This window comes from Betta splendens, chromosome 5 (assembly GCF_900634795.4).
Source record: "Betta splendens chromosome 5, fBetSpl5.4, whole genome shotgun sequence".
Lineage (NCBI taxonomy): Eukaryota > Metazoa > Chordata > Actinopteri > Anabantiformes > Osphronemidae > Betta > Betta splendens.
Window position 1 is genome coordinate 6,881,249 of NC_040885.2, and position 14,892 is coordinate 6,896,140.

The following is a 14,892-nucleotide window of genomic DNA, read 5'->3' on the forward strand; positions in this document are numbered from 1 at the left end:
CACTTGTACGATACACAAAAAACACACGTTAAAATTAAGGATTTGGGTTATTTAGGGTTTCAAAACTGTGTCAAAAGGAATTAAATCCTTCACATATGCTTCAATCATTTCCTCTAGAAATTTACTCATAATTTTGTAGCTCTCATAACAGGTGGAGTTGCTGACAATGAGGACAGGCTTTGTGCAATTAACAGACTTCAAATTAACATACTTAAAAGGGGGAAATGGAAACACATTTCATTTAATAAAATACAGGACCTGTTCAGATTTTCTCTAGTTTACTGGCTATGTTTATTTTGGGCAAAGTTTCTGCAATACAAAAAAAAACCCTCCAGTGTCTGACCTGAATCACAGCGGGGTGCATTTTTCAATTTTGCTGTAGCTGCTTCTCAAAACCTAAAACCACCTCCCTCTTTTTTGGGAAACTCACTAAACAACACTTTTCAACACAGATTTTAACAACTTGTGTTTCTCTAGCATGTGTTCAACTCAAACCTATGAGACTATGATGCTGTCCTCCCATGTGTGTTCACAGCATGTTTGACTAGAGCCCTTGTGCTTGTTACTGCCACAAAACAGGAAGACAAACATCATTTACTTATGGGCACATTATGACAGACCACTAAACCAGTAGAAAACCAGGGCCCACACTAATAGAGCAAACAGGCCTATGTGTTTGCTCTGTCTATCAGGACATTTAGTAAAACTGACAGCATAGGTTACAAGAATTAATGGCACACACTCTGTGAAAGACTGAAAAATGCCTTGTCTTGATAATGGAGAGCAGCTGTGTCGGCAGAAGGCTGACTACACATGGGTGCAACTCCCAGTTGATAATCTGCAATCTGAGGACCTGGTATCATGTTGAAAACATGTTAAAGGACACTGCTTTTACCGCTTTTAATGTTATCGGACGTCCATGTCTTAATAAGGTGTCTGTAAGTTTTCATGTCAAAAAGCCCTGTAGATCGTCCACAGTGCCCGTCTCAAAGTGTGTATTTCCAGCCCTTTGATGGAAAAACGCTGATTAAGGAGTCTGTCACATGTGAAGTTGATCCCCACGCCCTGCTGACATGCGTGACATCATAGGGGTCACAGGCCACAGCATCCAGCTCGCCAATGTCTGTGCCGTTAGCTAGCAGCTAGCAGCTAAACATGTATTAAATCTGGTTAAAGGAGCCTCTTTTGGCACCATGGCCACCAAATGTACTTCATTAATATCTCTTTGTAGAATTATGATGTAAAGCCTTCACAGTCATACTGTGGAGAGGTGCTAAGGCCTTGTTGAACAACACTCACTGCAGTGATCTACCAGAGAAGGTCAAAGTGAGACGCACAGCTCTCAGCTGTCCATCACAAGGTAAAGATGCTTCAGGTCTGTTGTATGTCTGTATGCTACTTCTACTTTGAACTTGTCCAAATCATTTAGAACGAAGGTAACAGACTTGTGCTGAAGCCGCGTGGGGATGTTAATCCTGTCAGTACACGGCTTCATTCTGACGCCATGTGTACGCTTACATTTACATCCCATCGTTCTCTGTTCTGCACGTTCAAGAGTTAAGAGCCCGTCCTTTTTGCCAGCCTCCTCTGTTCTCGGCCCTGATGCGGCCAGGCACTTTGTGAGATGATTGCTCCCCGGAGGTGCGTCTGTGTGATGGGATTCATGTGTCTGATGACAGCGATAGTCTCTCCTTGACATTCAAAGTCAACCTCCCACCAGCAGCCATCATGCACGGGCCCTGTCCTCTGTACATTTGCAGTAACACACATAAGTAGCAGAACCTTTCATTGTAATTACTGACTTTCTTCACTGCTTCTGTCTTAGTTTGCGCACACCAATTATTCATCAACTACTTGCGTTTAAGTTTGAAATAAAGCTCATCACAAAGAAGGACTTTTTAAAAGAAGCATAAAAAATACAAGGAGCAGAGTAATAGTAGGTCAGTAGCTTTACCTGGCCCAGAGCAGAAGGATGCGATCACCGCCAGTATACACACAAAACTAAGGTAGGGCATCCATGTTGCACTCTCCTGGAATCAGAGACAGACATGAGTGAGGGAGAGATGGAGTTGACCGTGTTACAACTGAGGAGATGAAAAAGTAACTCTCACGTGTTAATATAATCTATAGGCTTTTGTGAATGATCCTACGCAGGACTAGTATTCGGCACAGATGACGTCTTCTAACCTTATTTTGCCGTTTTTCTATGATTCTATAATCACACCGCGGTGCAGAGAAACGTACAGTATGTGGACCGTGACACCGCTTCGCTCACAGCGCGTCTACAATGAGGCCGGTGAATGTATTACCTGCAAATTGAGGCACAGTGTGAGCAGACTGAAGAACACGGCCATGGCAGAGAAACCAAATATAAGCAGGGGTTTCCTTCCAATTCGCTCTATCACCAGGCCCTGGGGACAGCACACAAAAGAAGTATAAGTGGAATGTGAAGAAGTTCCTGTGCAGCTTCTGTTTGATTACAGAACTATTTTAAGCCCTGCCAGTGGCTCTCAGGCTCTCAGGAGGAAGGTGTCAGTCCGTCAGCTTGCTGGCTGGTCACTGCAGCACTTTGTGAAGTCTCTGCTGACTTTGTGGGAATGAATATATTTTTTAGATGTACATGTAAATGGTCCCCGGTGGATGAGCAGCCTGTCGACTTTAGTTGGACGGTAACCACTCGTGGCACCGCTGCGCTTTTACAATTTTGCGAAAAAGATTGACAGCAGTTGAAGACTCATGAATGCATTGTGATGTTTATATTTAGGGGACTGGAATTAAAAAGAGAATATTTCATGATGCTGCGGCTGATGTTGACGTGGTGTTGTACCTCGGTCCAGCCATGGCTACAGGCATTGCTCCATCAAGACGTATGAAAATGAAGAATTCATGATGCAGGCAAGTGGGATTTCATGATCTTGTGGAAAAGGTCAGTGGCATTTGTAATATATGTATCCTTGTGCTGTAGGAGATCTGGTGGAAAGGATCCAGCAGCATGAGGCGTTTATCTCTATAGGTTTTGTTTTTAAACCCCCCTCACCAAAAGGAAATCTTGTCAACGTGGACTTTTATTTTCTGATTTTAGACTTTTTGTCTGTGTTTGTGTGAGAATAAAGTGAAAGAATAGACTCTCCACATTGTAAGGCACACGACCTTTCCTTCGAATACACCAGGCACCAGCCAAACCGGAGCTCATTAAGGTCTCAAGAGGGAGACGAGGGGATGAGTCAATCTGAGTTTGTATGATAACGACCTGCGACGCGAGTGAAGCGTGTGTTGACTCTGTGTGTGTGTTTGAATATGTGCATTAGACAGTCAATACAATGAATAAACACACATTCAAATCCACTGCACATCTGCTAATGTTGATGCCCTTCAATAATAACTAAACATCAACGTGTTTCCAGGGAAACCGCTGTATTAATGCAACACAACTATCGGGAGAAAATAGCCAACGTCTCAGCTCTTGGCAGAGTCGACACAGGTCACTCTGGTGACCTCAGCACCTCACGGTTGGCAGCACTAAAAGGTCTGGTCATTATTCATCACATCAAGGAGCAGACGAGCCATTAAAGACAACTGGCCACAGCTTAAGGCATCACTGCGGCTTCACAAACCACCAGCAGATGTTGAAATAAAGAAATGACACTGTTATGGTTTTATCGTTCCACCAGAATAGTACAAGACGATAAAAATGCTGAAATGCTGGATTTGCTGCCACTGAGTAATTTAATATGGAGGGGCACGCGCTCCACAGTTCACAGCCTCCGCAGTGAGAGTGCGACGGCACGGTGGGGCTCTACAACGCGGAGCAGGAGGTCAGTGCATTTTCATGCACCAGTCCTATTGTGCCCGATTTCTTTATTATTCCTTTTTTTTTTATTTATTACGTGTCTCGTTTTGTAAAAATAATTTTAACACAGGAGCTGCGTGAGGATCAAAACACACCAGAGGCCAAAGCGGAATATGGAACATTAACACAGCTGAACAAAAAGCGGAAGAAATGTGTTTTTCGATGCAGAATGATGCCATTTACTGTACGTCCGACGTCGGCGTGAATGCACACATACAGTAGACAGTCATGGTCACCCTGAACCATGCGATGCCATTCACATGACGCTCAGGAGCATATGGAAAGTAAACACACACGTTGCATTCCTCCTGTTAATGACACATTTTGTTTGTGACCTTCATCTGTCCACAAGTGAAAAATACAGCAATTCAATAACAAGGCAGGAGTGACTCATCCCTCCGTCCCACAAATCTTCTACTCTCATTTATGCTGTTCAGCATCACTGCGGGCTGTGCTGGCGTACTTCACAAAAGGTCTGATTAAAGATTTAAAAGTTGCTCACTGCACAGGCAATAGATCTTAAAAGCCTTAAATCTAAAAATTCATTTTCATATACAGTGATGTTCCTTATTGTCGTCAACCAGTGGGAGAAGAGCATGTTTAAAAAGCTGCATGTATAATGTTTCTTCTTATATGAACTGGTCTGAACTGATGAATTGTCTGACATCACATGAACAGCTACGTTCTTTGTCCGGGTGATACTGTTCCAAGTGTCCAGTAGCTCTGTACAAGGAACTGATGTCCTTGTGTGGGAGGTGCAAAATTGCCAACAGCAAATTGTCTAAGATTCCCTTTATAAAGTGACAACAGAGAAAAATACCTTGGGATGAAACAACACATCTGCTTGTTGGGGTCCAAGGACGACCACCGCCTGCACGTACCGTCCAGTGTGTCACTCCGTGTATGTAATTACTGAGCTACAACAGTGAAAGTGTGAAGAGATTATTGTAAAAACCTCTTAGGGACATTCACTTTGCGTTATGGTCGGCCTGTTGAGTCACATATTGTGCAGCATTTAATTTTATAATTTGTTATTATGTGTCCCAAAACATTCTCGGTTTCACACCACAGTCCACGGGAGACGTATTTCTTTTCTGGCTTATCTACAATTACCCGGCAAATAATAATTTCCCTACAGAGCAATGCCAGGAAGAAAGGTCTGCTGAGGTCACCCGGTGCCTGGATGCTCCCCTAACTCATTAACACTGAGCCACAGATTGCACAATGACGACTAATATTTACTCACAGTTTCTTTGCAGGAGACGGACATGAATAACACATTCATAACTGCTTTACTGTGTTTGGTGAAACGGTGAATGAAGTACTTTCTCATGCTTAACTAATACCTCATAGCTTCCATTCATTAGAAAGGGTTTCCCCGATGGATTTCATTTTGTTCCGTTCCCGCCGATGGCCCGTTGCTATCTGCAACGTTGAAGTTAGCGCTGGGGGTGAACTGGCTGCGGCTGATGGGCAGACGCTCGAGGGCTGAAGGGAAACTCATCTCTGCCGGTGTTTGAAGTCAGTCACCTGGCAGCTGAGTTACTCGGTCGGATCGTCTCGCCGCCATAGATCAAAGATCACTTTTAATGGTCTCATGCCGGGAGAAATCACTCGGAGAAATAGCTCCTACAAACAGGGCAGCGGAGTCGTAATTAAAGTGTACTTCCCAGTGCACTTCCTACTGGGTTTCTGTTCGAAACGAGTAACACTCCGGCACTGAAATTTAACACAGATGTTTTATTAAACTATAAATGAATGATATAACCGACTACAGCGTCAACGACCAGTTCCCCAAGGAGATCCTCGACCGCCGCCGCCGACTGTTCCCCATCCGTAAGAGGTTCATGGCAGAAGGCTGCAGGGCCGTCATCAGCGTCGACAAACTGTACGTCAACGGAGAGCTCTACCGGGACCGGGAAGCAACTCCGTGGCTCTACTAGCAGGTGGTATGTAAAAACAATGGTTTAATGTATAAGGTTTGTTAAAAAAAAACAATAGATGTAATGCAACTATGTGTTATAACTTTACATCCAGTATTCAAACTCGTTCTCTCGCAGATGTTTCATATAAATGTTTATTGTCATTCTAATGTCACTCACTCACTCACTTTGCAAAGCGCTCACCATACGTAATCACCCACTTTCCTTTCACTTTAATTTTCCTTCCCTTTACTCTTTTTCCTTCACCTACTTTCACTCCACACTGTGTACATCCTTCTTTCCTCGATTCTTCTCCCACGTAGTCAGCCAGCTATGTAGCCCTCCAGCAGCCACACACAAACATCTACTGCACAGGGGAATCACATGCACATACATAGATAACACACAACTCAGAATACACAGGTACTTAAGGTTAGCCACACACCTAAAGTCTGTCACACTACATACACACAAGACTAGTGATCCACAGCAGTCAGGTAAGATATGACACCACTGAAGATTGTCACTTGGAATGTACGTGGAATCAATAAGAAGGAGAAACGATTTAAAATATTTAACCATTTGAAAACCCTACAAGCAGACATTGTTTTACTACAGGAAACTCATATTCCCAAAATTATAAATTACACTCTGGCATCAGCAGAGTTCCCACATGCTTACTTAGCCGGTTACAATTCTAAACAAAGAGGGGTCGCCATCCTGATAAATAAAAAGATTAACTTTACGCATAACGATACCATTGTAGATCCAGAAGGGAGATATATAATCATTAATATCTTGATAGGAAACATTGAATATTGCATAGCTAATGTGTATGGCCCTAATGCTGACGACCCCTCTTTCTTTCACAGCTTCTTCACATCACTGTCTGCTCACTCTGGTTCCAAACTTATAGTAGGAGGGGACTTTAATTTAGTATTTAACCCAGAGTTGGACAGGCTAAGCAAAGCTGTGAGCAACAGGAACTGGCAATCAGTACAGACCTTAAGACAGTACATGGATGACTTTGGTCTCTGTGACACATGGCGTTCTCTTCATCCTACATCCAGGGAATATACCTTTTTCTCGCCAGTTCACCACTCTCACTCCCGTATAGATTATATTTTAGTAAATAACTCAGTCTTACAAGATGTCTCTGACACCAATATTCACTCTATCACAATCAGTGATCATGCACCAATGTCCATTTCGTTGATTAAGACAGCCACACCATCAACCAGGAATTGGAGGTTTAATACATCATTACTCAATGATCAAGACTTCATCAGTTATGTCAGGAGAGAATGGAAAACCTTTATAGAAATCAACGATACACCGGAAATCTCACCCTGTGTTCTTTGGGAGACTGGGAAGGCAGTTATGCGCGGTAGAATTATTTCATATTCATCACACAAGAAAAAAAAGGACATGTTACTTGAATTAGAATTAGAGCAAAAAATAAAATCTCTAGAGATTAAATATGCAGCCTCTCCAACCAATGATGTCCTAGAAGACCTAAAGAATCTAAAGCTGAAATTAAATAATATAATTGATTGCAAAACTCAGTTTCAGATAGACCAATTACGCTGGGAGAATTTTGACCATGCTAATAAATGTGGTAAATTTCTAGCTAACCAATTAAAAAATAATAAAGAGAAACAAATCATCCATTCAATAACTAATAAGGAAGGCAACATTACTCGTGATCCCCATGAAATAAATGATACCTTTAAAAACTTTTACCAAGAGTTATATACGTCCCAAATAGATCCACCCACCTCAGCCATAGAGGCGTTTCTGAATAAACTAGAACTGCCAAAGCTAAATGAAGAACAATCTACAACTCTAGACTCATTGTTATCTTTGGCAGAACTACATGAAGCTCTGCAGGAGATGCCCAATAAAAAAGCTCCAGGACCAGATGGATTCCCAACTGAATTTTATAAAGAGTTCTGGTCCATGCTGGCACCCAGCTTTTACAAAATGTTAGCTGAAATTAAACAACAACATTCATTACCCACAAATATGAATTCTGCCTTCATAAGCCTGCTCCAAAAACCAGGGAAAGACCCTACACTCCCATCGAGTTATAGACCAATTTCACTAATAAATGTAGATCTAAAAATAGTGTGTAAAGCACTTGCTAGAAGACTAGAAAAAATCACTCCATATATAATTCACTCTGATCAAACAGGCTTCATTAAAGGTAGACAGTCAACAAACAATATGAACAGACTAATTAATTTAATTGATTATGTCACCATCCATAAACTAGAGACAGCCATCGTCTCCTTAGATGCAGAAAAAGCTTTCGATAGAGTAAACTGGAAATTTCTTTTAGCCACTCTGCACAAATTCGGCATTGGGGAAACATTCATAGACTGGATCCAAATATTATACAACTCAGCAAACGCTGCAGTCAGAACAAACAACCAGATCTCACCAAGGTTTAATCTGCATAGAGGGACAAGACAGGGCTGCCCACTGTCCCCATCACTATTTGCAATATTTATTGAACCTCTAGCCGCAGCAATAAGACAGCATGAAGGAATTACTGGAATATCGACCAAATCAGTAAATCATAAAATAAGTTTATATGCTGACGATGTGTTACTGTTTCTCCTTGAGCCACAGACGTCTCTTCCTACAACTATCAGCCTCATAGATGAATTCTCAGGACTTTCAGAGTACTCTATTAACTGGACCAAATCTACAGTGCTACCACTTAACCTTAAGGTGACTAACATCTCCTCTACCACACTCCATTCAGGAAACATTAAATACTTGGGCATTGAATTGTCGTCTAGGCTATCAGAGCTTATTGATCTAAATTACAATCCACTATTAAAACAAATAGAAGCCAACCTCAAAAGATGGCAGTCCTTACCCATTTCACTTATGGGAAGAATTGCCACCATAAAAATGATGATCCTGCCAAAGATTAATTACATATTTTCAATGATTCCAACTCAGCCAGCCCAGGCGTGGTTTAAGACATTAGACTCCTACATCTCACAGTTTTTGTGGAAAACCAAGCCACCACGAATTAGTTTAAAAACTCTTCAAAAATCCAGACGCTGCGGCGGCCTAGAACTACCTAACTTCCACCACTATTTTCTTGCCAATAGACTGAACCATGTCCACAAATGGATAAAACCCATGCCAGCAGACTCCTCCTGGATAGACATTGAACAAACATTTTGTGGAAATATTAAAGTTGCAGATCTGCCCTTTATCAGCACCAAAATCAAACATCATAGTTGTTACCAGAACATTAGCATAAAAGCATCTCTGCAAGCCTGGTGGGAGTTTCTTAAAATTAATGGGTCTTCGCTTACTCTTTGCCAAAACACACCTCTCTGGAACAATCCAGACATCATACAAAACAAAAAGGCAATACACTTTCCAACTTGGCATATCAAAGGGATAACACATCTGAAACATGTTTTCACAAGAGACAAGTTTACCTCTTTTGAAGAACTAGTATCTCACTATGAAATCACTAGTGCCAATTTCTTAGAATACCAACAACTAAAGTCAATACTTAATGCAAAAAGTAAGAATACTGCCATCCACATGCAACCACCACCAGTAATAGAGCGATTTATTGATATATCAGGGAAAAGGACAGTATCCAAAATCTATATCTTAATTTCCAATGTAGACCAGACAGTGAGCCTTCCGATCTCTAAATGGGAAGCTGATCTCAATATCACCACTAATTACACATTCTGGAATAACATATGTTCTAATTTATTCAGAATGACAAAAAATACAAATTTACAACTAATACAATACAAAATTCTTCATAGAACTCACTATACAGGACAAAGGATGTTCCAAATGGGTCTCACAAACTCAAATATTTGCCCTCACTGTACAGATAACACAGCAGATAGATTCCTACATGCATTCTGGTCATGCTCACCTGTGCAGCAATTTTGGCAAAGAGTATGTGAACACCTGTCAACCCAGTTAAGCTGTCCAATCCCAGCAGCCCCTGCACTTTGTCTTCTAGGAGATCTAAGTGGGCTTGATCTAGAGACAAACTCATCACACACACTTCTTTCTGCCCTCTGTGTCGCAAAGAAAATCATCCTCATGAACTGGAAAACTAAAAAAAAATTAAGCATTACTCAATACCTGAACAGCTTGTTAGATTATACCACCTTAGACACATTGTCTGCTTCATCAAATCAATGACCAAAACTATACTCTGATTGATTCCATTTCCAGGTAAGGATGCGTGGGGCTCGGGTGCTGCGTCATGTCTGGCACAGTGGTGGGGGGGTGACTGGTGGTTGGTGGTGCCTGCCTGCCTAAAGAACCGGGACAACGGGTTGGTGGACTCAGGGCTGGCCGCAGGGGTCCCCTGCGGCGGGGGTGTGGTGGCTGCTGGGACCGGCGGCCCTGTGCCGGGGTGGGACCATTTTGAGGGTTGGCGTGTGCCTGTCTCCGGAGAGCCGGAGGCGGGCCTCCCTGCCGGTGTGCGGGGGCGGACCTGGGGGTGGAGACCTGGGTAACCTGCGTCCGGGGGACTCCCTCTGGGGGTGCCTGCCTGTGCCCGGAGAGGTGTCTCTCCCCTGGGGCGCTGCCCCTGCTCGGGTGGGGCGCTGCCTGCCCTAGCGGTCCGACGCCCTCTGGTAACTGCTCGGGCCTGTTGCAGGGGGGGTTGGCGGACTACTCAGGCTAGAACCTTCATTGGGCCCTGGGCGGAAGCTGGCCCTCAATGCACAACCGCAGAGTATATGTGTGGGTTTGAGTGTCACACTACACGGGGCGAGCATGGGCATACTTGAGCGAGAGAATGGGTAAGTGTGAAAGAAGGGTGAGGATGGCTCTGGCTGTGCTGCGTGTGGCGCCTGGGCAGTAGTACTGCGGTCCCTGGGTCTCGGCTGTCCCTTCGTGGCTGGGGGTTGTGGGGGGTGGTGGGATAGGTAGCAGAGCCAGTCGGGAACCTGGCTCTGCGGACCCTGGAGCTCTGCTTCCCAACTACATTTCTCCGCATTCATCCACTTAGGTCTGCAAGGGGCGTCCTGCTGATGGAGGGACCAGGGCTACTGGGAAGTGGTTCCGTCCCTTCCAAGTGGGATGCTCTGCAGTTTTAATTGCATTAGTCATACACACTTGTCCAGGAATCTGGGGGCTCCTTCCGGGGGGGCCAGTAGACTTCCCATTGATGGCTTTGTCTGCTGGACCCCCCGGAGAATTGGGTATCTCCCAAAGTTCCTCATACTTAGCTACATACACATACATTTAGGGCCGGGGGTGGGCTCTTTCACTGGGGCCTGGGGCTGAGGCCAGTTGTGGCCTCGGCCACTGGCCCTGATGGAGAGATCACCACCCAGTTTTAACTGCAAAAAGACATTTAGGGCGCGGGGGGGCACTGTCCGGGGGACACACCGTCAGCCAGCGGTTGTGCTCCTGGAGGTGTCACCCACCTTCAGTGCACTTTAGTTCCACACACTCACGTCCAAGCTGGGTTGCAGGGTTCTGGGGTGCCTTTTTCTGCTGCCCTCTGCCCCCTCCGGGTTGGGGGGGTTGGTCGGGGCTCGGGAGGAGCTGCGGTCCCTGCCTGGGGCCACATGGACGGCAGGCCGGAGACCTACCCTCCCCACGAATGTGATCAAGCGAATGGTGTGGGTGGGAGAATGTATCTGAGAGTGCATTGGTTCACGTATGATTGACTAGTTTGTTATGAGAGAGTCTATGGTGTGTGTGTGTGTTGATGTGATGATGTGTGTTGCACATGTGGGTGGGTGTATGCATCTGTGTTTGTGTGAGTTGGTATGCGTGTGGTGCGGTTGAAGTGTGGGGGGGTCCGGTTTTTCGCCCGGGGTACGATGATCGTCTGCCTGGGTGGTCTCTTTTCTGCTGACCCCACCAATTGCTGGCCTTGTGCTGCAGGCCGCTGTAGCGCCAGGGGATGAGGTCGGGCCGATGGGGTAGGCCCCGCTCCGCCCGTGTGGGGGTGGTGGACTGGGGGCGGGCCCCACTCTGGGCGCGGGGGCATCTTCTGGCGGGCTCCCTACGGACCGTGGGTCCTCGGGCTCTACTCTTTCAGGCCGACCCTCCCGCCGGGGGGAGTGTTTGCCCCTGGTTCTCATGGGGCGGACAGCGTTGACCCCCGGTGGCCCACTCTGGCCTCGGGTGCTGTCTCTGTGGCTGCTGCAGCTCTGCCTGGGGGGCTCTGTGTGGGCGGCTTGGGTCGCAACACCTGCCCTCCTGGAACTGAAGGTGTGTGTGCTCCCTGGCTGCTAGGATTCCTTCCTCTGCTTGCTGGATGGGCGTAGTGGCGGAGCCCCTCACATCACCCTGGCTTCCACAAGTGGCATTGTTCATGCACCAACGTCTGCCTCACCCTTTGGGTGAATAATGTTAAGCTACAGCCTTACTAACCTTGTAGTGGGACACTTTCCAAATCCAACTGTAAGTATTATTGATACTTATCACTACCAACATGAATAATGTGTGAATATGGAATTTGTGGTGTTGTATGTCATGACTTTTATTAAGTAGTATGGGATATGTATAATAATGCACATATGTATGTATATTGTATGTATTCGTTTGTATTAGTATGTGCACATACCTTAGCACTATTATTGGTATTAGTATTAATCTCCAAGGTAAACCACAGCACAAAAATTGTTTAGTTATGAATGTGTTAGCCTAAGGTACATCCATGCTTCTTATTTATTTTATCTATTTTATTTTTTTTTTTTTTTTTTGCTCCGATTGTTTACTTAACAGATTTGCTTGGTTTCAGCAGCTGGTTGCACCCCTTACCCCCCCTCCCCCCCACCCTCCCGCATACACACCCTAAAGCAGAAACCTAACCTGTCCACCAACACAGCAACATCACACACATTTTGGATTAGCTAAATAAACCATTAAATAAACCATAAATCAGGAAGAGTATATATATTCTATATATACTCTTCTTGTTAAAGCAAAGCTGTCCATCACAATATGGCATTCAGCGTAATATATGCTGCTTGCTTAACTGCTGGACAGAACAAAAAAAAAAAAAAAAAAAAAAAAAAAAAAAAAAAAAAAAAAAAACTATAAATGATTCACGCTTGTTCTCCAGTTAACTGGACTGGACATGAGAGGAAGCCAGAGCACCTGAAGAGAAGCCACACAGACAGAGAACACGCAGCTCCCCACAGCACAGCACCATCCTGAAGCCAGGTCCTTCATGCTGTGAGGCTGTGTAAACTGTGCAACGCCCACATGTTGCCTCAGTTAGTGGCAGCTGAACATGTGGATAAATAAAAGGACCTGCCTTCATTTGAGGCCAAGGCCACGTTTTTAGCAGTTTCCTTCTTACAGTACATTAAAGTAAATTTGCCGCAAACTATGTATTGATTTCCAGGGTTTAAAGGGCTGAACTGTAAAAAACAGTTCCTCTCTCTCTCAAGCCCAGACAGAGAAAAACAACCTGGTGTGAATGAGGTGTCGCGTGGATTTCATTGTTGCCTCCCTCCTGGGTTTCATCATACTTTCAGGCAGCACTGAGACATTGCCCAGGTTGTGTTCAGCTGCCTCCACCTGACTCCCACCCAAATGCAAAAGATCTTGGGCATCCACTGTTCCATTACAGCTTCATTCACCACTAAAGAGGTGCATCTTTTGGATTTACTCCACCCTCCGCTCTCGGTCATTCATCATATATGAATCCTCTGAGGGGGGGGGGGGGGGAGCTGCACTCCCAAATTCTAATGACAGCAGTTGGCTGGGTGTGCTTTTATTTCTCACATGCTTAATCCCACAGAAAGAAATATAGCATTCATGAACTAAAACTGGCACTGGAGGAAACGGTGACACAGCCTGGAAGGCATAAAAATCTGCTTCACATCAGAACAGCCAAATGGCTCAACATCGGCCAAGCCACGTGGAAAATGGTTTTAGCTTTTACACCAACCTCTCCTCTCCTGCATTCTGACCTAACATGAACAAATCTTATGTGGCATTTAATAAAATGATAAGTAACAAAATCAAAACCTGCATTTAACTCAGTGCAGATAATCCAATACCTAGAACGGGGCTGGGTCATTTAAAGAAGCCGTTCTTACCGAGATAATGGCAGCTAAAGTCTCGATAATCCCCGTGCTGAGTGTGATGTAGGGAAGAATGTTCTCAGGAAAACCTGCTTCCCGAAGGATCCCATTAGTGTAGTACCAAATCTGTGGGAAAACACAAGAGCATCACTGAACTAATGTGACTCATTTGGAATTCCAGCAGAAAAAAAACAGCCCTGGACCTTGCACTTCTTTTCCCCACTGTCAACTATGACAGACAGCAATGAAAATACAATCTGTGTTTGCCACCGTCAGCGATGATGACAACCTGAAGCAGCGACACTGTGGCACCAGCTCCGCCGCCTTGCATCAGCACCGAGAGCTGCTGAAACACCACCCAGGACCTCTGGAAGCTCCTGACTGAGCCGAAGTGACAAATGCTGTACGGCACTGACAGTGTAGGCGTCCACACTCATCTGCTGTGAATTAAGTTTGTTTCTTCAAAAAATAATGTATGTAAATGAAGCCATAACTATGATAATGCAAAGATTTGCTCCTTTTTGTGTATTACTGAAAACCCCATCAAGAGTATGAATTGCAAAATTGAGCAAATATTAGTGTTTATCCTCCTGAATATGAATTCGTTGTCAGCCTGCAGAGAGTGTTTTGCATTGAGTATAGAGGCTTTTGCCTTCTTCTTACCCACAATACAGCTGCAGTATGCCATAACCAAAGTGCACATGACTCACATCTATGTTTCTATGTGGCTAAGCAAATAACAGCTGCAGCTTACAGCGTTGAGGCCACAGAGCTGATAGCAGGCCATGGTGATGATGACGGTGATGAGCTGCCAGCGAACAGCTGGGTTCCTCAGCAGCTGTAGGACGGAAACCGTGTGGAGGTTTTCCTGCGCCCGAGCCTCCGCGTGGACCTCCTCCAGCTCCTGGGACACATCCTCCTTCCCCAGGAACCTCTGGAAGGCTGGCAAAACACACACACACACACACACACACACACACACACACACAATGTTAAAAATAGCCACGCAGAAAAGATGTGCGAAGGAGCATTACCTCGAGATCAAAGATTGTAAAGG

General features: G+C 44.8%; 1 protein-coding gene across 12 annotated transcripts in view; it reads right to left on the reverse strand.

The window, feature by feature from the left end:
- slc2a9l2 (solute carrier family 2 member 9, like 2) overlaps positions 1 to 14,892 on the reverse strand; it is a 50,281-nt gene that overhangs the window by 15,607 nt on the left and 19,782 nt on the right. For 11 of the 12 annotated variants that reach the window (XR_003785978.3, XM_029151234.3, XM_029151238.3 and 8 more), the window contains 4 exons: positions 14,590 to 14,777; positions 13,851 to 13,961; positions 2,310 to 2,411; positions 1,955 to 2,030 (listed from right to left, as the gene is read on the reverse strand). Coding sequence is in view for 11 of the 12 variants with exons in the window: in XM_029151234.3 (XP_029007067.1) it covers positions 1,955 to 2,030; positions 2,310 to 2,411; positions 13,851 to 13,961; positions 14,590 to 14,777 (477 nt within the window). In the remaining variant the exon portion in view is untranslated. The other variant, XM_055509030.1, reaches the window with a different exon arrangement.